This window comes from Coenobita brevimanus, chromosome 114 (assembly GCF_032717465.1).
Source record: "Coenobita brevimanus isolate Jiangsu-jjx chromosome 114, ASM3271746v2, whole genome shotgun sequence".
Taxonomy (NCBI): domain Eukaryota; kingdom Metazoa; phylum Arthropoda; class Malacostraca; order Decapoda; family Coenobitidae; genus Coenobita; species Coenobita brevimanus.
Window position 1 is genome coordinate 3,064,162 of NC_137067.1, and position 27,500 is coordinate 3,091,661.

Below are 27,500 nucleotides of genomic sequence, written 5' to 3' on the forward strand. Positions count from 1 at the left end.
AAAGAAAAATAGGGTAAGATTAAATGAGAGAGAGAGAGAGAGAGAGAGAGACTGCAAATGGCCAGGTGACTCATGCATGTGACTGAACGAGAGAGAGAGAGAGAGAGAGAGAGAGATAAGATAGCTCTACCTAGTTGGGGATCTAGTGAAAAGATAAAGATATCGATACGTGTCCATTGGTAGAAATATCTGGATTGAGAGAGAGAGAGAGAGAGAGAGAGAGAGAATCAAAAGACGAGGATGTGGGGTGAAATTTGTATGAGAGAGGGAGCGAGTGAGCTAGTTCTAAGTGGCTTTAAAGATGTCGTAAGAGGCCTTCATTGGCGATTTATTTTGCTTCAATATCCTGGTGACGAGAGAGAGAGAGAGAGAGAGAGAGGCTGGGGGGCGAGGGGGGAGTGGAGAAGAGTAAGAGACAGTTATATTATTTTTTAAAACAATTATAACTGTCATCAGTAGCGGAGGAGGGCGCTAAGGCAGTTAATAAATACGCCTTGAAGGTTAGGCGGTACTCGCGTTTGAACTGGCGAGATTCTAGAACATTCTTACGCATTATTCCTTATTCCTGCTTCTATTTCTACTTGCAGGGTGAGTTACATGCGTGGGAAGGCTTTATAATATCCTTCCTTTGTTCGTCCTGGGAGAATAAATTGTGTTTTCGATGAGGAATTGATTTTATGTTCGTTTGTTCCGCCCGGCGTCAAGATGGCCGCTCTGGTTGGCAAAGGATGGACTGACCGTGATGTGTTGCCAAAAAAGTCATATTTTCCTTAATTTTCTCACAACACCCTTTCAACGTATCATAATAAAGCAATAAATTTTCTTTTTTATAAATGGGAATTGCTTGGGGACGGTATGTGGAGGGAAAATAAATATAAAGAGGAATAAAGGGTTGCCAGGTGGTGAACCAAGATGGCGACCGTGTTTCAGTGCCAAAGTAACCGCCTCGATCCGCTTTCCCTCTGGCCTAACTACCCGCGAGGGATCACAAAGGAGTTAAAATTTATCCGTTTATTCTTGAGACTTGACTGAGCTTGGCGTGTGGGGAGGGAAATAATCTAAAAGGTCAAAAGTTGGGAGGTGGTGTGGACCCTGGGGGCTGAGGTAAACAGGATTTCGTATTTATAAACGCCCTTAAGCCTGCGATTTATGTGGCACTGCGAGTTTATATTTTCATGTTCACCTTTGCAGCTGCCATATATACCAGGGTCAGATTAGCGTGAATTTTAAGGTGAAGCGAAAAAATAAAACAATATGGTGATAGGTTGACCGCCAAGGACTTTAACTTGGTCAGGTGCTTTATAATTTCCGTGCCTCTGAAGGTGGAATGTGGGGTGCTCGTGACGTAAGTGTGTTGCCGCCCGTGTCGCCTCAGTAGCTCCCGGGAGCTTGGACCAGACGGACGCGTTAGGCCACACTCCCGCAACCCACCCTTCGCACGTGCCTTAACCGCGGTATAAGTCATATCCCGTGTGGTAAACCAACCCGTTAGGCAATTACTGAAAGATTTTACAAGAGTTCGCAAGTTGGCGCAAGATTTTACGCAAGCACAACGCAAGGGTGATAGCCATTCGTCAATTTCTGTGATATTCGTCTGTGATAACGATACTTAACACCACAGTACAAGGAACTTAAGTACAAAGGCAGCAGGAGGAGAAGAAGCAGCAGGAAGATGCTGCTGGAATTAGAGCCAGCGTGGACCAGGGGCGGCTGTGCGCAGTGGGAGGTGAGACGTTGAAAAAAAATGCGTTGATTTTTTTTTTAATACCCAAGATTTTCGTCCCTTTGCAGCTTGTGTAGTCCAGGAGCAGAAAAAGGAACTGCTGCTTGTCTACGTTCATCCCGTAGCACTTCTTCGTGATTAGCATTGTATCTTAGTGATATTAGGCAAATTCCAGCCAAATTTAGGATGAGAGTGCATCGAGTGAAGGAATTGAAAAAAAGTCAGTCTTGATGACGATATTATTATTATTATTATTATTATTATTATTATTATTATTTTTATTGCTGATGCGGGCAGTTCTGTTTAAGAAGACTAAGAATGAAAATTATCCATAAGGTATTACATTCAATAAATTATCTTTGCTGGAAAATGGAAAACACAAAAATAATGGGGATTGATAGATAAAAAGGAATTTGAAGATTTTTGTATTTATTGTATTCGTTATGTGTCATTTTTTTGATGTTTTAAATTAATCACCAAGTCGGGTTTAAATGGTATATTGGAAAGTTGATGTACATTATTTTCCATTGTGAATCTTACCGTAATGTGTAGTAAGTTCGTTGGGGAGATTGAGACGATTTCTTCCGTCATGTTCAAAGTTCTAAAGGAAACTGAACAGCGTGAATTATAGATATATGTTAAAATTGACTAGTTTTACCTTTAATTTCCTCCCATATAGCTGGCATAAGCAAAAAAAACGATTTAAGTAGGATATCAGATGGTATTACGGAACTGGAGAAAGTCTACGGGTTTTGCTCTCCCGGTTCCAAATACAAGAAAGTTCTAGAATTTCAGAGATGATATCGGGAAGGATTTATAAAAGATCTTGACGCCTCTAAGTTAATACTGTAATTTTGGTTTATAAGTATATTAGATTTATTAAACTTATTTTTGTAGGTTAATTTTATCTGGCATAGCTGATAGGCCTACTAATCCGCGGTTGTATTGGTGTTGAGGTAGGAATGAGTCTCCTTGGTTACTAGTCAAATCAAGCGTTCTTGCAACACTTAGTCATAATCCATACATGAAAATATTTATGGAATGAGAGAGAGAGAGAGAGAAACACAAGAATCGTATTTTTGTTAATTCCTCTTAACAACTCTTCCTTAGTGATTTATTCTCGTGTGTTGCTTGTATCCCTAATATCAATATAGGCTGCCTTAGTAATAAAGATGATGCTGAAGTAATGTACAAGATAAATCGCCAAGGAAAAGGTGTTACTGAAAATAGACAAAATACGGCTCTTCGTTGCACCATTATATTTAACTCACGTATTATTATTATTATTATTTCTGTGTTAGTTATGTCAAAGATAAATCGCCAAGGAAGAGGTGTTATGGAAAATACTGAGACAATTTAAAATACGGTACGGCTCTTCGTTGCACCATTTTATTTAACACGTGTTATTATATTTATTATTATTATTTTATTATATTTCCTGTCAGTATTATCTAAGAGGAAATTAAAGTGTATCACAGAATGAGTCGCAATGAAGGATGTGTTGCGTCATCTTACGAGAGTTGCAGTAAATATAATACCGTAATATAACCGTTGTATGACGTGTTATTCTCTCTCTCTCTCTCTCTCTCTCTCTCTCTCTGCATGTGTACTAACAATTTAGCTCTCTCTCTCTCTCTCTCTCTCTCATGCACTAATAATCTAAACATTGATCTATGCCTCTTTATGCATCAGGAATTTCAACATCTGCTTTGAATACAGTTCCGTGGTTGTCAATATTTATTTTTGGCTTAATTTTCGTTTTTAATTTGTATATACGCTTGCAGTTTTGTGTGGAGTGGTTAAAGGCAGGGAGAGAGAAAAAGGAAGGTTGGGAGGGAGAGATAGACAGAGGAAGGGAGAGAGAGAGACAGACAGACAGAGGAAGAGAGACAGACAGAGAGGGAGAGAGACAGACAGACAGAGGGAGAGAGAGAGAGAGAGAGGAAGACAGAGAGGAGGAGGATTGGACGATAGGTGATGTGTAACAGTAATCATAAATCTATCTTCCCCCCCCTCTCTAACAGGACAGCAATAGTCACAGTCAGTAGAGAGAGGATTGGGTGATAGATAGATAGTGTAAAAAGTTGATAAATAGACAGGTATTGTGTAGCAGTGACCCTAACTCTCTCTTTTTGCCAACAGGACAGTGGAAGCCAGTCACAGTCCGCCGAGGAAGAGAGCAAGTCATCATCGTACCTCAGCTCCCTTACCTCCGATGATGAACCCACGCGCTATGACCCCATCCCTGCCGACGTCACCCCCTGCTCCATGGGTCTCCGTGCTGCCCCAGAGGTAAGGGGAGCTCTGCCACTACCTTCTGTTTATTGCATTATATCCTGTCTATCTATCTATACCCAGACGCCTTCATTCCACACGGGGTGGCCACAAACAAATCGCCTCCATGTTGCCCTGTCCAGTGCCACTTCACTGCCCCCTCTCCCAAATTACACCCCCCTCTCTCACCTCTCCATTCCATCCCTCCATCTCATCTTCGGCTTTATATCCTGTGTCTGTTAAGGAGAGAGTGAGTCGAGGGAAGGGAAGACCGAGGATGAGATGAAGGAGAGGGGGAAGACTGAGGAGGAGAGGTGTACGAGAGAGGAGGGTGTGAGGATGGATGAATAGTATGTATCAGGTATAATTTTCAACTGCATCAGGGGAAGGGAAGACCAAGGATGAGGTGGAGGGGAAGGGGAAGACTGAGAATGAGGTGAGCATAGGTGGAGAGGTGTATGAGAGACGGGGGTGTGTGATTAGGATGTATCATTTTCAACTGCATCATCATATTTATTTATTTTTTTTATGCTTTTCCACAGGCACCATCATCGGGTTTGAGTGCGTTGCTTGACGACAGCGAGCCTGTGACCAGCGACCGAGGCAGCTGGGGCATGAGGGACTCCGCAGACACCTCCCACCGCACCGCACACCGCTACAGGTAAATACAGCATCTCCTTTCTGCTGTTTATCCCTTGGTAGGTTGATAAAATTGTGGTTGTTTACCAATAAATCCAGTGACAAGACGAAAGATATCACTACAGCATTACCTGTGGATTATATTGGCAAAAATCTCAGTACACAATATCTTCCTGTGGGTTTAATTGGAATATCAGTATGAAAATGTTTAACTGGGTTTTATCGGCAAGAGTGTCAGTACAACATTATTTACTGTGGGTTCTATCAGCAAGAGTATTGGTAGAACAGTACCTACTTGTGGGTTCTGTTGGCATTTTATCGGTACAACATATCTAACTGGGTTTTATCGGCAAGGGTATCGGTATATTGTCTAACTGTGGGTTCTATTGGCAAGAGTATCAGTATTACACTATTTACTTGTGGGTTCTTTCAGCAAGAGTATCGGTACATCAATATCTGACATCGTGTTCTTTTCCCAACAGTCGATTTGATGACGATGATGCGGTCAGCTCTGCCAGTTGGTACGCAAGTGAGGACGATGACGTGATGGTGTCGCCGCGGTCCTCCCAGGCCTTTTTGGACCGTGGACCTCCCCCTGGACCGGACCGTCACACCCCTCCCCCAGGCCATAGTGCCGTGAAGATCCTCATGAAGAACATCAACACCATTAAGAAGAAAATCAAGCGCTATGAGGAGGAGTTTGAGGCAGCGTTTGGGTACCGGCCGTCCCATAGCGAGAAGATGAAACACAAGGAGATCAAGAAGTACATGAGTGAACTGAGCAAGGCGCGGAAGGAACTGAAGCGTGAGTGTTCCCTTAATTGAATTTTGTAACTTTATTGGAGATAGTTTGGCCATGTGGAGCGACTGACTAGGAGAGTGTATGTGAGTGAGGTGGAGGGGGATAGAGGGAGGGGGAGACCAGGGATGAAGTGGAGGGATGGAACAGAGAGGTATACGGGAGAAGGAGCCGTCATATATACAGACTATGTGAATAGATAGTACTGGTATAATGCCATGTATAAAAAATTAGATAATAAATAGTACTGTCATTAAACCACATGCACTAAAATAAATAATAGCGCTGTTACAAGGCCATGTATTAAAACTAAACCATTTCCTTCTGACCCCACAGAGATGAAGGACGATGTAGCCGGACTCATGACGGTACCCTCAGTGTTCCCCCTGTCTCTGCTGCGATGCCAGGAGTCCACCAACCCAGGGGCCCAGCCACAAACCACACCAACCTCCGGGACAGCCGACACCCTCCGTCACGTTGAGGACAGGTTACGGGAGAAGCGATCAGCGGTGGGGCGGCCCATTGACCTGCAAAACATGAGCACTACCGAGATGCAGGACGAGAAGACGGCGCTACAGAAGGCCCTCCTCTACTACGAGTCCATCCACGGCAGGCCCCAGACCAGGGAGGACCGCGACCTGGCCCGACCCCTCTATGACCGTTACCGCCAAGTGAAGAGGATTGTCATGCGGTCGTCATCGGTAAGTTAAAAGAACGTACAGATTTACTCATATTAACATAGCTTGCATTTTCGTGAGAACAATCAGAATTAGCACTATCCTGATGATCGAGAGACTTAACTGCATGGAGAAGTGTTCATTTTACTGTTTTGCATAAAGTATTAGTAGAGTTGAAGAGTTGGGATCATATCACATGAAAATAATCACTTGGATATTGTTAGATGTGGAAAAAAAGCCAGGATGCTGGTGATATGAATTTCCCAGTTTGTCAGTGGAAAAAAGGTATATTGTAAAAAGATATAAGAATTTTCAGTATCTCTAAAATCCCATTGGCATCTATGAAGCCAAATTGCAAGTTTGAAAAATGCCAAAATTTGTGTGTTTGACAGATCTGTGAATAACCGTTCTTTTTGGTTTGATATATCTGTGAATAACCGTTCTTTTTGGTTTGATATACCTGTGAATAACCGTTCTTTTTGTTGTTACAGAGAACGAAGGAGAACATGATAGAGCTCCCGCCAATCATCGAACACGTGGCGATGGACTTCACCCTTGCCTCCCCCCAGCACCGCAGCTCCTTGCAGGGGGATGAGGGAGAGAAGCTTCTTACGGCCCCAGCCCCCTCACCAGTGCAGGAGACGCCACCATCCCTCCCAGACCAGACCGCTGAGGAAGGTAGCCAGAAATCCCTTGCCGACCTACATGCCCTGCCCTTGAGTGAACTTAGAGAGAGGAAGAAGGAGGCCAGGGAGGAGAAGAAGAAGCTAAGACGTGCCCTCCGTGACTACGAGGAGAGGTTTGAGAGGGACACAGGCAGGAAGGTGCAGAAGGAGGACCGTGGCGCCATGGAACAGACCTACCTTGACTACAAACACGCCAAGGCAAAGCTAAGACTCCTGGAAGCCCTCCTGTCAAAACACGAGCCTGTCAAGGTTTGAGACACAGCAGGTGTTGGTTTTGTTGGGTTTAAGACAGCTACTGTTTTATAATCTAAGGTCGACGGATGGCTGACCTTTCTTTGTAATGACTTGCAGTGTTGGTAATGCTCTTCTTGAATCATGCCCACGTACTGAAGAGGGGCTGGCACTTAGCGGCCCCTATGACTCACTCAGCTGGGGTGAAATGATCTGGCATTAGACAGCCAGAGTTGTCCTGAGCATAAGAGGGTTAATTGTGGAGATGAAACCATTTTTTGCCCTACTTGGACCCTCATTTGGAGCTCATCACAGTAATTTCAGTATGTGGGTCTGATTCTTCCAACTGACGTAATTCTCAGCGCTGATATCAAGACAGGTTGATAATACTGAAGTGCTTTGAGGGAGATGTCTGGCTTTGAGTAGTCAGGAACTGGGAGTAGAAGTCCTCGAACTAGCTCTTTTTTTTTCATACTTTTTTATATATATACACAAGTCCAGAGTAAGGTGAAGAGAAATAGTGGAAGAGTTGAAGAAATAAGTTGAAAAAGAGGAAGAAATTGCACATCACAGTTTCATATATAGATCCAATGTGAGGCCTGGAAATGTTTGGTGGGAGAGAGAGACAGGGTAGAGTTTGAATTCTCCATTTTCTTTATTTTTCTCTAACATTTTTGGTGACAGAATTCAGAGATACAGGGTAAAGCTTGAATTCTTTATTTTCTTTGACGTTTTCGGCTACACAGAATCCAAAGACACAGATTAAAGCTTCATTTCTTTATTTTCTTTAATTTTTTGGGTTATACAGAATCCAAAGACAGATTAAAGCTTGAATTCTTTATTTTCTTTGACGTTTTCGGCCACACAGAATCCAAAGACACAGATTAAAGCTTCAGTTCTTTATTTTCTTTAATTTTTTGGGTTATACAGAATCCAAAGACACAGATTAAAGCTTCATTTCTTTAATTTCTTTTTTGGGTTACACAGAATCCAGAGACACAGATTAAAGCTTCATTTCTTTATTTTCTTTAATTTTTCGGGCCACACTCTCCAAAGATGGGCCCTGTTTTGCCCGAAAATTAGAGAGAAAGAAAAAGAAATTCAGTCTAACCTCTCTCTCTCTCTCTCACCCAACACTACCAGTTCCATACCAACCCTTGAGGCAGGTTTCCAAATTTGCCAGTGAAAAAAAAAAAAGGTATATTGTAAAAAAGTAACCAATTTTTGAATATCTTTAAAAATCCCAAAGCCAAATTTTGAGTTTGAAAAAAAAAAAGCCAAAATTTATATGTTTGATATTTTTGCTACACATCCCTTGAGCCAAAACATGTATCCTTGTGCATTGAGGAAGCTCCCTAACACCTCTTCCTTAGTGATTTATTTTTGGATATTGCCGGTTGATATCCTTTTTATACGCTAGCTGTGCAGAGTATGATATTAGGATGATTTATACAACAGGAATGAGAGGAAGGTGTAAGAAGCAAAATGAGTTACTTAGGAAAAGGTGTTAGGGAGTTTATTCACTACTAGTTGTTTGTAAGAAGTTGTGATAGAATGGAAGACTAGTTTACACACACACACACACACACACACAGCAAACATCCAGGTACCCACCCACACACACACACACACAGCAAACATCCAGGCACCCACCCACACACATCTTGCCCTTTCTCTTACACACACACACACACACACACACACCTCTCGCTTTACTAGGGGACTGTCTGTGGTGAATTTAGAGATGACCAAGAGGATATTGTAACAAGCAGTTGAAGACGTGTGTGTGTGTGAGAGGCTAGAGGAGTTTTGAAGTCCGTATTGCATCTGTTTTTTCCCCAGCAAGTCTATGATAAAAACGCATGGCAGTTCTTTATGAATTTGGCTCCTGATATATGGATTATTATTATTATTATTATTATTATTATTATCATCATAGTTCTCAATATGGCTTCCAAAATGATTTACTACTATCACCACCACCACCACTACTGCTACTGCTATTATTATTATTATTATTATTATTATTATTATTATTATTCAGAGTTCTTAATGTGGCTTCTGAAATTGATCCATAATTCTTGCAAATTTGGTTCCTAAAATGTACAGATTATTATTATTATTATTATTGTTTTATTTTTATTTTTATTTTTTTTTCTGAGTTCTCAATATGGCTTCCAAATGAATCCATAATTTTTTTTTAACACTAAGTTTTTGCAGAAACTTTAAATTTTCACCTTGAGTTATTTTGTGTTTCGTGTATTTAGAGAATTTGAGAGACTGCAAGAGTTGATTTCTTTGCGCCCCCCTGTAACCCCAGCCGTGAGTTACAGCTGAAGGGGAAACAGACTTTTGTATCTGACTGTACCCATGATTGCAAATTTGCCTCATTATTGTTATTATTATTATTATTATTATCATTATTATTATTACTGTATTATTATTATTATTGAGCTAATCTGCCAGTAGTTTATCATCATTTTTATTATTATTCTTTCATTCATTATTATTATTATTATTGAAAAAGTTGTGATATTTCCGAACTCAAAAACTTCCGATGATGGCCGCCACCATTGTATAACCGTGTATGTGTTTGTTTCCCCGATATGACTCTCAGGGTTGTACTCTAGATGCTGATGGGGGTTTCTCGATGCCTGTTCCTTTGTGATTTATCCTGCACGGTATGCCTCAGCATCGTCGTGTATGCTACTGATGCAAACTGGATTTAAATGATAAACATACAGGAGAATTATTGAGGTGTAATGAGGAAAATAAACCACTTAGGAAAAGGTGTTAGAGCCTGGTGTGGCTGCTACAGTACAGCCCTTATATCATCAGGGTTGTCAGGAAGTTGCTTCTTGCTCCTGTTATGCACACGAAGATGTGTTCATTTTTGACTGTGTTTTGTGACTTTTGTATTGATATGCCTCACCGCGTAACCCAACCGGACCCACATGTACCCAGCGGGATTTGTAACGGCTGCCTGACCAATATCTGTGTATATCGTAAATATCCGAGATTCCTGTGGTATGCATTTAACGTTTATAAGTGTACGTGTCTTAGGCAAGCCGAACCCACGCCTGGCCAATGTCTAGTAGGAGTTTGTGTAGCCTGTTTTTCTACATGTGACTGACCTTGTGCTGCCTCGGGGCCTGTGTTCCTCTCGCCTCGTCTCGTCCCACTTCCCAGCCAATTTATTTAAGCTTGTGATGCATTGAGATTGAGATGTGGAATAAGCTAAATATATTCTAGAGGTGGTACCAGGACTAAGCATAGAGGTATAGAGGTCTTGGTGTGCTGCTGTGTTGTACTGGGGTCCTGTTTACATGAGGTTAGGAGCTAGCACCTCTCCCTTAGCTATTTATTTGCCACAGCACAGACAGTTACCACAGTCAAACAGCTTCCTTCATGAACTCACACCAGATGTTTATCCCGCAGAGATTTCCCTTTACAGAGAGCCAGTAGTCCACCCAGCCAGACTGCAATGTGGTCATCACCTTTGCTTCAGTACCAAAAAACACTATGCCTCACAACCCACAAGACTCTCACTATAAAGCATCCCTTCACGCCACAGAACACACACACACACAACCTGCAACTCTCACAACAGATAGTCCTTCAGCATAACCTCCACAGATGATCTTAGGGAATGCCCAGCTGAAGGGGCTAGTTTCCAGGAGTCCTCTGAGCTCACACAAGCCTGCAGTTACATTGATATAATTTACACACAACACACAGGAGAAGAGTGCTGAAAATACGTTGATAAGGAAGAGGTGCTAAGAGACAGCCAGTGGAGATAGGGGCCCTGTTCAACACACAATACTTCCATCTCTTTTCAAAAGTGTGGGCGAACATTGTTGTCTAAAACTGCATATCTCCTCTCAGATACGTTTGAAGAACCAATGTTTCGTGAATGCACTTGCATATTCAACCACATTTTTTTTAAGTGTTAATTATTGGAAGCATGAGGTATGGTTAGTTCTCATTTAAAGCCATTGTATAAAGTATTTGTAAGGAATTGATGTAACACCTGTTCTTTGCTGATGCCTGGTGATATGACGGCACAGCTCGTGGTTTGAAATGTGTTGTCTGTGCATTATGGTTCAAGAGGCTTGGGAAGGGAGAGGAGAGAGCAGAACAGCAGAGAGAGAGAGAGGGAGAAGAGCAGAACTGTGGAGACGCGAGAGCAGAACAGAAGAGAGAGAGAGGGAGAAGAGCAGAACTGAGGTGAGGAGAGAGCAGAACAGAAGAGAGAGGAGACGAGAAGAATACGAAGGACTACAAGGGCAAGAAACAGCAGCTCAGTAATAGTTCCATTCAAAGCCAAGCCCTTGAGATCTAGCCAACACATATACTACCAGGGGTGCAGGCCACTGAAGTCAGCCTCCTGCCCTGTGTTTGGGATTGTCACACCTTAATGTCAAGCTTCTACTCTCCACAGGGGGATTGACTTGTACCATTTCATTGTCTCTTCTTCAGTTGAGTTCCTTGTGATGCGTATAAAATTGTGATGAAGTTGGATGTGGGATAATTTAGGATATTTTTGGACCTTGCTTTTAACCTCTCAGTCAAGACCCAGAAGTAAGCCTGTTTCATGTAAAGTAGTATTTTTCAAAGCTGTTTCATTTTCAGCAGCATTTTGCCTGCACACATCCAAGGCCCCTGGTGGTGAAGTGGTTATAACGGGCCAAGCGAGAGCCTTCCTAGATCTGTTCCCAAAGAGGTATCTGTTTTTTTTTTTATCATATGCTATTGGGATTGAGGTAAAATAATCTAACCCACAACTCCTGTGCTAAAAAGATGTAGTGTTGGGGCTTTAACTTTTATTATCAAGGGGTGTGGAGAGCCGCCATTAGGTCACCAAGGGCCGATGCATGCCAGTATGTTGAAGCCATTATGAACGAAACAGTTTATTATCGGTATTGTTATTATTTTCCTGAGGCTTTAAGTGAGAACTAACTGTCAGTGTTATATATTAGGTCCCGGCAACTTTGATGGAGTATTTACTGTTACGTGTTACTTCTCCGCTCGGAAATTGTTTACCTTTTGCAATATGTATTATGCAAATGATTCAATGCAGCTGCTTGCATTAATCAAAATATTATGCAAATGCATTCACATTTTCAAAAATGAGGTGCTTAGGGGTGAAGGCAGACAAAGACCATGTGTGACTATTTTGAATTTGAAATGAAGCCATGTGTGCTGTTTGTTTCCTGAAGTATTTTTGCCCTAGGAGGTGGACCCAGGGGGGGCTTGCTCTTCTACTGACTGCTGGAGGGGGCTGCCTTCTTGTGGTGACACTGATATATCCAGGCAGCTCCACTACCAGGCTATACATATGTCCCTCAGGGCCCTCCTAGTCCCCAAATTTAGATAGTGGACTGAAGGAAGAGGGATACTTCAGCCTGCAGTCCACTGGGTTCATGTTCTTGTGAGATTTTTGTTGGGATACAGAAATCAACATCTATATCTCAGTTTAATTATCAGATATTGAGATAGAGAAAATAAACGCACTTTGTTCTCAAATTTTGGTGTTTGAATATAGATAACGAACATCTGTAGCCCAGTTATTGATTTTTATATCCATTTTTAGACATTGATGTTGGAATTTATGAAACAAACAGTCTCTCGTAATTTTCTCTTACTAGTATCTTAAATTCATCCCTCTTTTTATTCTCCTTTGTCATTTTTCATTTCTTCTTCCTTCTCCACATCTTCGTCTTTCTCTTCCTTGTCTTTTTGGGTTCGTCAGTCGACTTTTACCAGTAACTTGAATTCATCCCTCTTTTTTCGTCTTCTTTTTGGGTTCGTCTGCCTTCACTTCCAAACGCCTCAGCTGCAAGTGATGTTTTTGTAAGACCTAGACCCTGTATAGTGTTTGCATTCAGAAGTAGTAAAAGATGTAAAAAAAAAAAATTAACTGGTGGTGCATTATATAAGTGTTCTTGCCTCTAGATCATTTACAGCTTCAGACTGCCTGTTGTTACTTTGATATAAATAGTTAGAGTGATAGTATTAATATCAATATATATATGGTTATGTATATTAATGACCTTAGGATATATACTGGACCTGTACCTGTTAGGATAAAGGGTCCTATACTGTGTGGCATACCGGGAGTCTCAGTGCCTCTTCCTTAGTGATTTATTCTGTCTGTTGCATCTTGTCCTCCTCTACTACTAACAACTGTGTCTACTATAACTATAAATAGCACATATCTATATTGGAATTATATACAGTAACTAGCATAAATGAGGTTATGTTACTAAGGCAAACTATGTGTATACTGTACTAGGAATATATCAGCTGTGTATACAGGAAATATATCAATAACACAGTAACAGAATATGTAAAGGAATATCTAGGTGTAATATGCCTGGTAAATATCTAAGGAAGGGGTACTATGAAATCTTGTGTGCTTCCTAGAATATGACTATTATACAGCAGACAGTTACTAGAAACTGATATTACTTCCCATACAGCAAACAATTCACCAATTGTAGTTTTTGATTGCTCAAAGCAAGAATGAAAATCAATAAAAAATTAGTTTTACCCTGTTTCTGTGAGATTCATTTCTCCTTTTTGAGTTTGTACACGTTTCCCAGTGTGTCAACATGTGGGTTGGCGGAGGGTTAGTGCCCCTCCCTGTAAAACAAATAACTCAAAGACAATTGCCCACCCCTTATGGGATTATGATGTCTGGCTATAGGTAGACAGACTTGTGGTAGGGGGGTCGCCCATCATCCACTTACTCGATGTAGTGCAACCTTAAGGTGACTCTGCACTGAGTGACAAGCCAAATGGTTTCTTGTAATTCAGGAAATCATTTACAACGCTGGGTGATAACCACATAACCCAACAACACCTGGTGATCTAGTGGGTTATGGCACTCTGAATAGGTGGGGCCCATAAAGGTTTACATCTGAGGAGTGATAGGGGTTTATTGCTCACATAATTCAACTCTGGGGCATGTGAGGCTGTCGCTATTGCCATGAGTTAAAACAAGAAGCCTGCACTCATAAAGAGGGTGGTTATTTTTTCATGGGACAATCTTGCTGGTTACTAGCCCTTGGTTCCTTCCTTCTTCCATTAACAAATATAATGACTGACTTTATATCCTGTGACACTGGATGCTTTTCCTTTTATGGAACATGTAATGCATGCAGGGAGGTCAGGGCTGGACCTTCGTGCTGTATACCAATGTGAATTAGTCCCATTGCCCTCATACAAAATTTTAGATGCCCGGTGGTCTAGTGGGTTGCGGCGCCACAACCAGATATGCCCCATAAAAGTGGTTGTGATTCCTTGCTAACGTTCTGCTGCTCAGGAGGGAACTGTAGCCTCCTTCTCTCTCCCTTTAGCAGACGAAATTAGGCCTTTTGCATAGCCTGAATACCAAGTCATAGTTTCATGAAATTTGATGATCTAAAAAGGTGATATAATGATACGATCCTCATGATTAGGTTTGATTGGTGATGCGTTGCCATAGATATTCGCCTGTTGATGTCGAAACGTGATCCCAGATTATCAGGCAGGCTCTACTGAAAACAAAGAGCAATGTAAGTACGAAACAGGAAAAGAGTAATGGGAAAATTATAGAAAGGAAGCATATGCAACCAATGTCAGGAATTTGAAGAGAGTATCGTTGCTCATATTTAGCGACATAACGTTTGGCTCTAATATAGTGTTATTCTAGAGTTCACAGTTTTACCGAGGTTGTAAAGTTTTAGTAGTTCTTCCAGCTACAGTCTATAGATTTAAAAAAGCACTTTTCTTGTAAGAATATGTAGTTTTTTGTGTTGAGCTGCATACTAGCGACCCCCTGAACAAAGCTAGCGGGACTGGATCTGGCTCAGAATCAACATGGCGAGCGTAAACAGGTCCACGATGCTGGCCAGGACCCTTTATAGACATTCCACGCCCTTCAGGAGGACCATGCCGTTAGGGTAAGTGATAATTAGAGCATATTATGACGCCGTGCATCTTTTGATATACAAATCTCATGTGAGGATAAGGTAGTTTGGCTGAAATAGGGTTGGTGAATCTGCAGACGATCTCCCAAGTATTACATCACCCGTCACACTTTTGTTTTTTCAGAATTTCAGGACCATGGCAGCTTTAATTTCAGGGCCATGGCAGCTTTAATTTCAGGGCCATGGCAGCTTTAATTTCAGGACCATGGCAGCTTTAATTTCAGGGCCATGGCAGCTTTAATTTCAGGAGTCAGCAAGCATATCATAGCCTGTATTTTAACCCACGTATCCTGCACCTACAGCCCCTCTTTACCTATTGTCCAAGTGGGTTTAATTGTCTTTCTCATAAGCTTCATGTGCCCGGGATTTTTATGTAATTTTTGGCCTTTATTACAGTCTGGGTATTTTGATTTTTTTTTTTTATTACTAGGGGTAGGATTTGCCCATATTTCGAATGATTTACATTAATTTCCACCCCAAATGATCCCTGACACCTATTGGGGGTTGAAACCAAATAAAAAAAATCCTCGAAATTGACCCATATACTTAGTTTTCATTTTTTTTCACTAGGGGAAGGATTTACCCTTATTTTGAATGATTCTGAGCCTAATTATGGAGAAACAGTTCTATTTTAATTTTTTATTTTTATTTTTTTTATTAAATTAACCTAACCTAATGTAACGTAACTAAACTTAACCCATACCTAAGACATTTTTGAAGGAACTGTCATAGAGAAGACTGCCCCGGATTTGAGGAGTTTATGTCACAGAAAAAGTCAGAAATACCAGACGGGCGTGACTGTAATAAATGACAATAATACCATTTTTATTTTCTTCCAGCTCAGTTAGGCAGATTTGGTTGGACATGAACATCTCCTTGTACAATGGGTTTTTACATTTACATTTTTGTATTTTTTTAAGTTTCAGGCATTAAATATCAAGAAATATATTGGTTATATTTTAGAATGGTAAATTTTACAAGTTGCCAATACACCCCTCAGATTGTGCAGTATATTTTTCTGGACCTGACCTAACCTGACCTAATCTAATCTAACCTAACCTGACCTAATCTAATCTAACCTAACCTGACCTAATCTAATCTAACCTGACCTGACCTAATCTAATCTAACCTAACCTGACCTAATCTAATCTAACCTAACCTGACCTAACCTAACCTGCTGCAGCGGAATGGTTACCATAGAGTCAGGTATTAGACTATGCATTTATGATGGAAATATCCCAGAACCGCAGATTGGCAACTTGTAATATCAAACCTTGAGATTTAGTCTGTTGGTTGATTTGGAAGCAGGATCATTGAAAATACAGCAAAGCCACCATCCTACAGGACACGATTTTAATTTTTGCCCTCCTAATATAGCCTTTTTGGTGTAACAGGTTTTAAAGGTTGGTAGACTGCATAAGTATAAAGATATTGCAGTAATTATAGGCCAGGTTAGTGTAAAATGAGTATAGTTTTCAGTTTCAGTTCTAGAATATGCTGTTGTATTCATTATTTGTCAAACTTGAGGCTGAAATCCCACCTCAAGGGAGAGCATCGGATATAACGGATTTTTGGCTTTATTGGTTCAGGCTTCCACCCAGTTAGTCTGTTATAGGGAGGTTTTACTGTGATTTAAGAACCTCGTCAGTTTTTCATGCTAATTAAGCCAACCAGGACCTGACCTAACCACAAAAGGAACATTGTTTGGTACTGAGATTTTGTACGGAGATACTTGGTGGGTCATTATCTACTTTACGAGCTCCTCTTTCGGTGGTTTTCTTTTTTACAGCATCATGTTTTTGTCCCTGGTAAAACTGCAGGAGGGCTCCCAGGCACAGAATTTATCTATTGCCAGACGCCTCAATCCCGTTTGTATTATTTCCTCAGTAAACTGTAACATAATTATGATTGTAATAGTTTGTAAAAGTTGCAGAAATGCGAAATTTTGAAGATATCAGCGAATTTAGTATTTTTTTTACAGCAGATAAATCGGCTAATTTGACTTGACAGGAATATCCATGACTTTACGATGGTGTGAGTTCATGTAAAGATGAATACAAATATAGCTCCTTAGTCATACTGATTGTTATATTTTATCGTATACACAACATATTCTGGCAGTGGTTATAATGGTTGGTATTCATGAAATATAAGCAGTTTTATGCATATTATCTCTCGGCAATAATACTGTAGATACATGTATTAACTGTTACTGCCTCTCAGATAGTGAAACGTTTCTGCATCTGTGAGTTGAGATATGAATCATAGATTCTTTGCCAAGTTTTTTCCTATGCCCCTGCAATCTCTGTCTTTGGGGATCACAATCTCTTTGACGAAAGCCGTATTTTTTTTAATACCTTTGCTGGTGACCCCTGGGAGTATTTGAATGAAAGGATAAATTAAGAAATATTTGTACATATGTGTAACACCGATACATCTTCGTCCCTTGACGTATATAACCAGCACCACAAAACATTTGAACAACATCACCAAGTATTTTGTGACATTATTAGGCATGGGACCCACCTTAAATAAGAAAAATTTGTACACAATATTACTTTGAAAAAACACCTCTATAGGAGTGTCATGCATTGACCGCAAAATAAAACCGGAAACTTGAAATTCTGGCAGTATGTAGTGTGTGTGCCAAGTTTTGGGCTTAATGTGGCATCTCCTATTCAACCTAACCTTGCCTAATTCAGCCTAACCTAACTAACTGTAATAATTTTGGGACGGATGAGTTTTGTAAGGATGCCACCTCGAACATCAACAAAGCTAACTTGGTGCTTGATAGTATCATGTGTTATTTTTAAATTTACAGTTATGAAAGATAATTTGTCGTAAAATTTTCACCACTTATTTGTCAGTGTGAGTGTCAGGGATAGGGTTGTGAGAGGCAGACCATAAAAGACCTGGGATGAGGTCGTAAAGTGTGACCTCAGGGATAAGTGACTGAATAGGGAGGCTGCCTGAGATCAAGCAGTGTGGAGAGAGAGATAAGGGACAGAATAGGGAGGCTGCCAGAGATCAAGCAATGTGGAGAGAGGGATAAGGGACAGAATAGGGAGGCTGCCAGAGATCAAGCAATGTGTAGAGAGGGATAAGGGACTGAACAGGGAGGCTGCCTGAGATCAAGCAGTATGGAGAGCCATCATTAGGTGAGCAAGGCTGATGATGCACGTTGGAGTCTTTATACGCGATACATATTATGATACATTACAAAACACAAATGAAACAGTATGAAATGATACAAAATGATAGTGTTATGGTATGAAACTATACAGATGATTAGGCAGAAAATTATACAAACGGTATGACTATTCAAAATAAAACGAACAACACGAAATGAAATTAGAGGAACGGTAGGATATGATACACACAATACTACAGGTCCTCCCCCACTCATGAATGGGTTACGTACCAAGAAACTGCTTGTAAATTGAAAATGCATGTAATCCACTAAACCAACCAGACATCATAGCCTTTTACTGTGCTTAGAACACTTACGTCAGCCTACAGTTGGGCAGAAGCAGTAAGACAAAGCGTATTTTGTAATAAATTGTTGAATATCTCATTTAATAATTTAGTGACTATTTTACTGAATGCACAAATTCTTAAGTGTGAATATTTGTAACCCGACTGTTTGTAAGGTGGACCTGGATTTGACACACACGAAATGATACAACACAACAGAATGATACTGATATGAGATGGTGTTCTGATTAACCCATTCCCCTGCAGGTGGATGTACAGAAGTCGACACCCCCTCAGTGCCACGGCGGGCCAGGCCACACAGAGTTCCGAGGCCAGCAAGAAGCCAACGACAGGGGCCGAAGGTGCGGAGATCCCACAGGTTTCAGCGGCAGAGAAAGACCTCCAGGAGAAGATTGCCGCCCTCACGAAAGAAAATGAATCGTTAGTGGAGAAAGTTGCCGATTATCAGGTGGGCCTCATGTGCTGTTGTTTTTGTTGTTATGGAAGAAAGTTTGTCGTTATTGGGGAAGGTTGATGACTTTCTGGTTTGCTTCGTGGATACAGTATATATATTTTTTTAAAGGTTTGCTTAGTGGATAGTTTGTTATTGTTATTTTGTCTTTTTTTTTTTATATATATAATTATTATTTTATTTTGTCAAAATTTTGTATATATTTTTTTTGTGGTAGTTATTTTTGTTATTTCTTATAATTATTTGTATTTATTTATTTTATTTTATTTTATTTTTTTCTTTGTGGTAGTTATTTTTGTTATTGTTTGTTTTGTTATAATTCTTGTATTGTTTTTTTTTGTTTTATTTGTTTTATTTTTTGTTTTTGTTTATTTTCTTGGTTGTGGTAGTTATTTTTGTTATTGTTTGTTTTGTTAATTCTTGTATTGTTTTTTTTTCTGTTTATTTAATTTTTTGTTTTTGTTTATTTTCTTGGTTGTGGTACGGTAGTCATTTTTATTTTTTATTATTTTTTTCTGTTTTTTGTTTGTTTTATTGTATTTTTTTATTTTTGTTTTGTTGTGGCCCCAGGTTCATTGGGATTTAAATCTGGTGAACTGCAGACTGAACCTGCCCTTTTGATTTAGTATATGAGTTGGGAGCAGGGCAGTGAAATGGTGGGGGACAGGGCGACGTGGAGGCGATTTGTTTGTGGCCACCCCAAACAGGATTGAGGCGTCTGGCTATATATAGATAGATAGATTTAGTTTACCATCATTTTTTATTTATTTTTTTTAATTTCCTTTGTTTTTCCATCCTCCATTCTTTGTCTCTTAAAGAAATAATGAATAGATAAATAAAATCCTCCTTTTGGGGGATAGGAAGGGAATTAATGTTTATATATAACCAGAGAGTAATGGCAGGATTCATGTTGTGTGAGGAGGCCCCCTAACACCTCTTCCTTAGCAATTTATTTTTGGATGTGGCTGGTTAATATCCTTTCGTATGTTATGGAAGCTCCCTAACACTTCTTCCTTAGCAATTTATTTTTGGATGTGGCTGGTTAATATCCTTTCGTATGTTATGGAAGCTCCCTAACACCTCTTCCTTAGCAATTTATTTTTGGATGTGGCAGGTTAATATCCTTTCGTATGTTATGGAAGCTCCCTAGCACTTCTTCCTTAGTGGTTTATTTTTGGATGTGGCTTGTTAATATCTTTTTAGTATGTTCTGGAAGCTCCCTAGCACTTCTTACTTAGTGATTTGTTTTTGGATATGGCTGGTTAATACCCTTTTGTATATTACTTATGCTGAGTATGGTGATTTTTGAAGGATTTATATAACACAGAATAGGGCAGTAAGGTGTAATAGCAAAATAAATCACTTAGGGAAAGGTGTTAGGGAGCTTCCCTAACTGATGATTCTGCAGTAAGGTGTAACAATGCAAAATAAATCACTTAGGATGTTTGAAGGATTTATATAACACAGCATTGGGCAGGAAAGTGTAATAAACTAAATAAATCACATAGGGAAAGGTGTTAGGGAGCTTCGTTAACCTATGAGAATACAGGCGTGAGTCCTTATTACACATTTGGATGAGTTTCAAAATATTACAGCAATTTTTCTATACTGTACAGGTAATTCCTTAGTTAATGCCATAGATATGTTTTTAAAAATTGTCATTGACTCAATCGAATACATTTATGGGAAGGTACAGAATGTGGTGATTGTTTTTTGCTTATCAGATAGAGCCAGGATTCCAGGCAGTTGAATGGTGAGTGAATGGAAGCGTGGCCCATTGGATTAGGCAAATTTGGGTTGTCTGGACATTGCTACTCCTCACCCTGCCCTAGGGTGGGAAAGGAGTTCTGGATGATGATGATAATGAGGTCAGGTTTAGTAAAATTCATGTCTAATGTAGGTGGGCTTCCTTTATAAATTATCATACGGTGGACCCTTGCTATAACAGACTAATTTTGGGGAAGGCCTGATCCGATAAAGCCGTTAATCTTTTCTATCCAATGGTACACCCCCTCCCAAGGTGGGATTCCAAGTAGAGTAGCATATTTTAGTACTGGAAATGAAAACTATATCCATTTTACACTAACTTGGCCCATAATTTTGCCCCTTTGCAACTTATTTCCTCATCCTTACCATAGCACATCTTCATGACTAGTGCAATGTTACCATAGCCTGTCATTACAACTCAGGAATCGCAGTGGGGAGAGGCAGTTTCAGGCCAGGTTGGAATAGAAAGCCTAGGGATTGCATGTATTGTGCCCCATTTAACAGACATTGTTTTAAGTGAATGAATGAATGGTGAGTGAATGGAAGCGCGGCCTATCGGATTGGTCAAACTTGGGCTGTCAGGATGTTGCTACTCCTCACCCTGCCTTAGGGTGGGAAAGGAGGTCCGGATGATGATGATAATGATCATTTTAACTGACGGAAGTTTGGTGGGCATCATGAAGTCCATTAAATCTGATACCTGCTATACTGGGATCTGTTATGGTGATTTTCTGCTTTTCGTTGACATTAATAAACGACTCTATACAGTACTTGACGATAATGATAACATTGATTTGAAGCAGTAGGTAGAGTCAGCAAAGAAATTACTTTATGGCACGTCTGGGGTATGATGGATGTGAAAATGGGTGAATTTTGTAGGACACACGAGTTCTGTAGGGCACATGAGTTTTGTAGGGCACACGAGTTTTGTAGGGCACACGAGTTTTGTAGAGCACACGAGTTTTGTAGAGCACACGACTTTTTTAGGACACGTAAGTTTTGAAGGGCACACAACTTTTTTTAGGCCACTCATGAATCTATTAACCCAGTGCCTCAAAAAACACAGCATGCAGAATGTGAACATTTGTGCGATTTCCAGCCCTAGTAATTACCAAGGATAATATTTGCACTTATAATCACACACTGCTCCATATATCACAATGCTTTTGCCCATGTTTCAGAAAGATATGTGTGGTAAATCAATAAATCAATCAAGCATGTGTGGTAAAAGGCTCAATAATATTTTTTTTGGTTTACTGTACAGGTATGGATTTCTGTCTGTAGTTGCCTCCATGTTTTTTGAATGTCCTTTTTGTTGGAAGGACACAAGTCAAGAGTGAGAGCAGTGGAAATGAGTTATTTAAGAGGAGCCTGTGGAGTCACGTGGAGAGACAGGCTGACGAATGAGGATATAAAGGAGCGTTGTGGTGTGGATGTGGATGTGATAGGAAGCATTATGAGGAACACACTGAGGTGGTTTGGCCATGCGGAGAGGATGGAGGGTGAAAGACTGACGAAGAGAGTGTATGTGAGTGAGGGGGAGGCCAAGGATGAGATGGAGGGATGGGGTGGAGAGGTATATGAGAGAGGGGGGTGTGAGTTGGGAGCAGGGCAGTGAAATGGCGGGGGACAGGGCGACTTGGAGGTGATTTGTTTGTGGCCACCCCAAACGGGATTGAGGCGTCTGGCAATAGATAGATAGATAGATTTTTGTGTTTACTAATGTTTATTGAATGTCCTCTTTATTGGTGTTCTTTGTGTTTACTAATGTTTCCTCTTGTTTCCAGGACAAATACCAGAGGACCTTAGCAGACCGTGAGAATGTGAGAACTCGTCTTGAAAAGCAGATATCAGACGCTAAGCAGTTTGGCATACAGGGATTTTGTAAAGATCTTTTAGAGGTAAGGGGAAGGATAGTTGGTTGCTGGATAGAATACGGATAAAAGTTCCTTTATTAATCCACTGTCCCCCTTTAATTTTAGAGCATGTTCATCAGTTTCCTCCTAGATGCACTGTGTCAGAGAGAATCATCTTTGGGTTGAGAAATATACTGAGGTACAATTTGGGTCTGGTTAGTACTTGGATGGGCGACCGCCCGGGAACACCAGATGCTGTTGGCATCCCTACGTGTCAAGTGGGGTTGGTGGAGGATTAGTGCCCCTCCCTGTAAAACAATTAACTCTAAGCCCTTGGTCACCCCGTTTGGGATACATGGCGTCTGGCAATGAATGAATGAATGAAACAAATTAAAAATAATTTGGTAATATGCAGAAAGTGGTAGGTGGTAACGGTCATCATCCACTTACTTGATGTAGTGCTGCCTGCGTCTTCCTTCACCTTTATCATTCTTTTTCTTTGTCTGTCCTCCTCTTTTCCTGTTTCTCCCATCTTTCCTGTCACTTTTTATTACTCTTCTTTTCAGGTGGCTTTACATTGAGTGACAAGGCTAATGGTTTCCTGTAAGCCAGGAAACCATTTACAATGCTGGGTGGTAACCATATAACCAACCCATACATGTTCCCTACGTGTCAGCAAGTGGGTTGGCAGAGGGTTAGTGCCCCTCCCCATAAAAGAACTAACTTAAAAACAAATGGCCACCCCTTATGGGATTGTGGCATCAGGCTGTAGAAGGAGTATGTGGAATGGCTGCTTGACAAGTGTATGTGGATAAGAAATATAAGCTGAAGGAAATATTTATCTTCAACCAGACATATTAATCCCAGATGGGGCAGCCACAAGCAAATTGCCGCTACGTCAAACGAACTTGTGTTTGGGTTGTGTTTATCCTGAAATGTTTGAGCAAATAAAGAAGTGAAGTTCTGACCACTCTCTCTCTCTCTGTCTCTCTTGGTCTCTGCCACTGTCTGTCTCTTTATTGATGTCTGTGTCTGTCTACCTGTGTCTGTCTGTCTCTGTCTCTGCCTGTTTCTGTCCATCTGTGTGTCTGTCTGTCTCTAGCTCACACCTTCACTTCTTTACAGGTGTCCGATGTGTTCCGTAAAGCGATAGATAGCGTACCTGAAGAGAAAGTGTCCGTACCTGGTGACCTCAAGACGCTATACGATGGCCTGGTGATGACGGAGACCCAGCTCTTGTCGGTGAGTGCGTTTGTTTGTTGTGTTTGTGCGTTTTATCGTAGTGCATAGGGGGTTTAAAGCCAAGGGTGGGTTACATGCATTGAGTGGTGGGTTATTTTTTTTGTTTTCTTTGCCTCCATCTTAGTCTCCCTCTCCCCCTTCACTTCACACACATGCTCTCCTAGTCAGTCTCTCCTTTTTCTTCCCCTCCATCAATCTGTCTCCCTCTCCTCCACTTCACACACACATTCTCTTCTAGTCAGTCTCTCATTTTACGTCCCTTCTCTCTGTCTTAATCCCCCTCCCCCCTAGACTAACACACACTCTCTCTCTCTCTCTCTCTCTCTCTCTCTCTCTCTATCTATCTATCTCTCCTAGTCAGTCTCATTTTCCATCCCTTGCACACACACACTCTCTCTCTCTCTCTCCTAGTCAGTCTCTGATTTTCCATCCCTTCTTTCTATCGTACTTTCCCTCTCCCCCAGTAATTCTGTCAGCACACAATTTGCCACTAATTCTTTCCTCCTCCTCCTCCTCCTCCTTGTCCTCCTCCTCCTCCTTGTCCTCCTCCTTGTCCTCCTCCTCCTTGTCCTCCTCCTCCTCCTCCTCCTTGTCCTCCTCCTCCTCCTCCTCCTCCTCCTTGTCCTCCTCCTCCTCCTCCTCCTCCTCCTTGTCCTCCTCCTCCTCCTCATTCTTCTCCTTCTCCTCCTCCTCCTCCTCATTCTTCTCCTTCTCCTCCTCCTCCTCCTCCTCCTCCTCCTCCTCCTTGTCCTCGTTCTTCTCCTCCTCGTTCTTCTCCTCCTCCTCCTCCTCGTTCTTCTTCTCCTCCTCCTCCTTGTGTGTAAAATCACTTGGAAAAACTTTAAAATGTGTTAATGGATTGAAGATATTGCTTTGTTTTGCTTTGCTTGTTTGTTTTTTTGCTTTTGCCTAGTTTGTTTTTTGCTTTGCCCTGCTGTTGTTCTGCTTTGCCTTGGTTGCTTTGCCCTGCTGTTGTTTTGCTTTGCGACATTGTTTTTCCTTGCCATATTGTCGTGCTTTGCCATGTTTTGCTTTGAGATATTGTGTTGTTTTGCCATATTGTTTTGCTTTGTCATTTTGTTTTGTGTTCCCATGTTTTGCTTCGCTTTCTTGTTGTTTTGCTTTGCGTTGTTATGTTTTACCTTGCTTTTGTTTGTTTATTTTTTATTATTATTTTTTTTTAGTACTCTGTCTTGCCCTGCCTTGCCTTGGTGTTTTGTGCTCTGCCTTGCCTTGCATTGCCTGCCCTGCCCTGCCCTGCCTTGCTGTGTCTTGCTTTGCCTTGCCCTGCCCTGCCCTGCCTAGTTGCGCTGTGCTCTGCCTTGCTGTGCTGTGCCCTGCCCTGCCTTGCTGTGCCCTGACTTGCCTTGCCTTGCTGTGCCCTGACTTGCCTTGCCTTGCTGTGCCCTGACTTGCCTTGCCTTGCTGTGCCCTGACTTGCCTTGCCTTGCTGTGCCCTGACCTGCCCTGGCTTGCCCTGGTCTGCCTGGCCTGCATTGGTTGAGTTTTAGCCTCCAGGAAGACAGACAGGAGGTAGTTTTAATTCTCTATGGCCACCAGGGACCCAGGGCAGTCTCCTACCCTGAATTTCTCCGTTCTTTGACGCCCTAACTTCAGGTCCATTTGCCTTGCAGGGGATAGGTTATGCGGAGACCATACTGCCCCCATCTATCCCCTTATATTTATCTCTTTGGCGTTTATACTCCGTTTTTTTTTTATTGAGGCGAAGATACACTTGACAGTTTTTTGTTTGTTTGTTTGTTTTTTAAAGAAGAAGGAACCAAAGGCCAGGAGCACGCAAACCATTCCTTTAGGAAGAAAAAAAAAGAGAGAGAGAGAGAGAGAGCCAAGTTCAAGATCTGCTTCTTAATCTCTTCACTCATTGGCATTATTAATTGACACCAACGTTGGGTCTGGTTAGTACTTGGATGGGTGACCGCCTGGGAACACCAGATGCTGTTGGCATCCCTACGTCAAGTGGAGTTGGTGGAGGATTAGTGCCCCTCCCTGTAAAACAATTAACTCTAAGCCCTTGGCCACCCCGTTTGAGATACATGGCGTCTGGCAATGAATGAATGAAAAAATTGACACCATATATCTGAGGGGGAAATTTGGGTTAGTCAGTGTTATTCGGTTGTGTTGCATTCACCCAATCATCCCCAACCTGTCAAGTTCCTCTTCCCCTCCGATATAAGAACTGAGTGTAGGTGCTTGACGGTTAAACTAACCAGTAGAGTTAAGCGGTGGTCGTAAGTGTGGTTAGAATTTTGCCTTTACCATTTTCTCATCTGCTGTGGTAATTTTTGGCTAATTTGACTCTCTCATTTTATTTTATTCTTGGAAGGAGCACTCTTGCCGGCTTCTGGCCTTTGGTTCCTTGTTTCTTGCGTTAAAAAAATACATCTGGCCACACAGTGAAGTATACAAGAGGCTAAATTATACGGACTAGGGTCAAACGATCATCACGCTCTTGGTGCAACAGGAATTAGAATTAGCGGTGATATGCTCTTGGTGCGAGGTTTTTCTACGCCCCACAGGTCTTTCGACGACACGGACTGGAGCCGGTGGAGCCCAAAGTGGGGGACAAATTTGACCCGTCGCTGCAGGAGGCCATGTTCGAAGTGCCCCTCCCTGACCACCCCCCTGGAACCATCGCACAAATCATTCGCAATGGCTGGACGCTACACGCACGCTGTATCAGGTCTGCGCAGGTCGGAGTGGTGAAGGCTTAGCTCAGGGACTCTTTAGGATACTTTACGTCTTTTCTTTGTTTATGGCGCTGGCTTGTATTCTCGTAGGGTAAGCAGGCCCCTAACACCTCTTCCTTAGTGATTTATTCTTGGACATGACTGGTTAATGGTTTTATGTGTAGTTATGCAAAGTATGGTGATATTGGAAGGATTTATGTATCACAGAAGAGGATGGTGATAGTGGAAAGATTTATGTAACAAGAATATGGTGATATTGGAAGGATTTATATAACGCAGAAGAGGGTGGTGATATTGGAAGGATTTGTGTAACACAGAAGAGGATGGTGATATTGGAAGGAAATATATATAACACAAGCATATGGTGATATTGGAAGGAAATATATATAACACAAGAGTATGGTGATATTGGAAAGATTTACGTAACACAAGAATATGGTGATACTGGAAGGATTTATGTAACGCAGAAGAGTATGGTGATATTGGATGGATTAATATAACACTGAAGTGGATGGTGATACTGGAAGGATTTATGTAACACAGAAGAGGACAGTTAGGCAGAGTATGGTGATATTGGAGGGATTTATGTCACACAGAAGAGGACAGTAAAATGCAGCAGCAAAGTAAATCAGTAAGGGAAAGGTGTTAGGGAACTTCCTCAGTCGACAAGAATACAACCTTTGCCGACCTAGAATGGCAGGTAAATGGTCAATATTCCAGAACGTTGTGGTAGTCAGTCCTCAGTAATTCCAGACATTTGTCCCAGCAGAGTTGTTCCTAACGCGAAACACAAGTGAATTGTTCTTGTGGCTGGCAGCTCGAGATGTTGGATAGAGAGATGTGGACTTTTTTGGATTTTAAAATGACTGGGAATGTTGGGTGGGAGAGAGAGAGAGACTTTAGAGTTTGAGTTTTTTCTCTCTCTCTCTCTCTCTCTCTCTCTCTCTCATGTTTGGGGTGACAAAGAACTCAAAGATAG

At 41.3% G+C, this 27,500-nt stretch overlaps 3 protein-coding genes across 4 annotated transcripts in view; 2 read left to right on the forward strand and 1 right to left on the reverse strand.

Annotated features, from left to right (window-relative positions):
- LOC145418419 (uncharacterized) overlaps positions 1-11,675 on the forward strand; it is a 102,891-nt gene extending 91,216 nt beyond the window's left edge. The window contains exons 12-16 of the mRNA XM_080286829.1: positions 3,866-4,015; positions 4,540-4,658; positions 5,119-5,441; positions 5,772-6,136; positions 6,604-11,675. Of these exons, the coding sequence (XP_080142955.1) occupies positions 3,866-4,015; positions 4,540-4,658; positions 5,119-5,441; positions 5,772-6,136; positions 6,604-7,053 (1,407 nt within the window). The 3' untranslated portion in view covers positions 7,054-11,675. The remainder of the gene's footprint in view (positions 1-3,865; positions 4,016-4,539; positions 4,659-5,118; positions 5,442-5,771; positions 6,137-6,603) is intronic.
- The window catches only part of LOC145418420 (uncharacterized), a 367,504-nt gene that overhangs the window by 173,841 nt on the left and 166,163 nt on the right, over positions 1-27,500 (reverse strand). The gene's annotated exons all lie outside the window — the stretch shown is intronic.
- Roe1 (grpE protein homolog, mitochondrial Roe1) lies at positions 14,816-27,463 on the forward strand. Of its 2 annotated transcripts, XR_013900690.1 has the most exons (6): positions 14,816-14,975; positions 18,744-18,945; positions 22,503-22,616; positions 23,697-23,813; positions 26,351-26,771; positions 26,844-27,463. XR_013900690.1 is itself a non-coding variant. In XM_080286803.1 (5 exons), exons 1-5 carry the CDS (start codon positions 14,893-14,895, stop codon positions 26,543-26,545), a joined length of 711 nt encoding a protein of 236 aa, XP_080142929.1. In that variant the 5' UTR covers positions 14,816-14,892; the 3' UTR covers positions 26,546-27,463. The 2 variants fall into 2 exon arrangements, 1 of the variants encoding a protein (XP_080142929.1); XM_080286803.1 differs by having other exon boundaries at positions 26,351-27,463.

Bases quoted from the DNA above. Each gene is read 5' to 3' on its own strand.
- Roe1 (XM_080286803.1), top strand. From the start codon at position 14,893: ATGGCGAGCGTAAACAGGTCCACGATGCTGGCCAGGACCCTTTATAGA. The intron at 18,946-22,502 runs GTGGGCCTCATG...TCTTGTTTCCAG, and splicing joins AGAAAGTTGCCGATTATCAG to GACAAATACCAGAGGACCTT. The intron at 23,814-26,350 runs GTGAGTGCGTTT...TACGCCCCACAG, and splicing joins CGGAGACCCAGCTCTTGTCG to GTCTTTCGACGACACGGACT.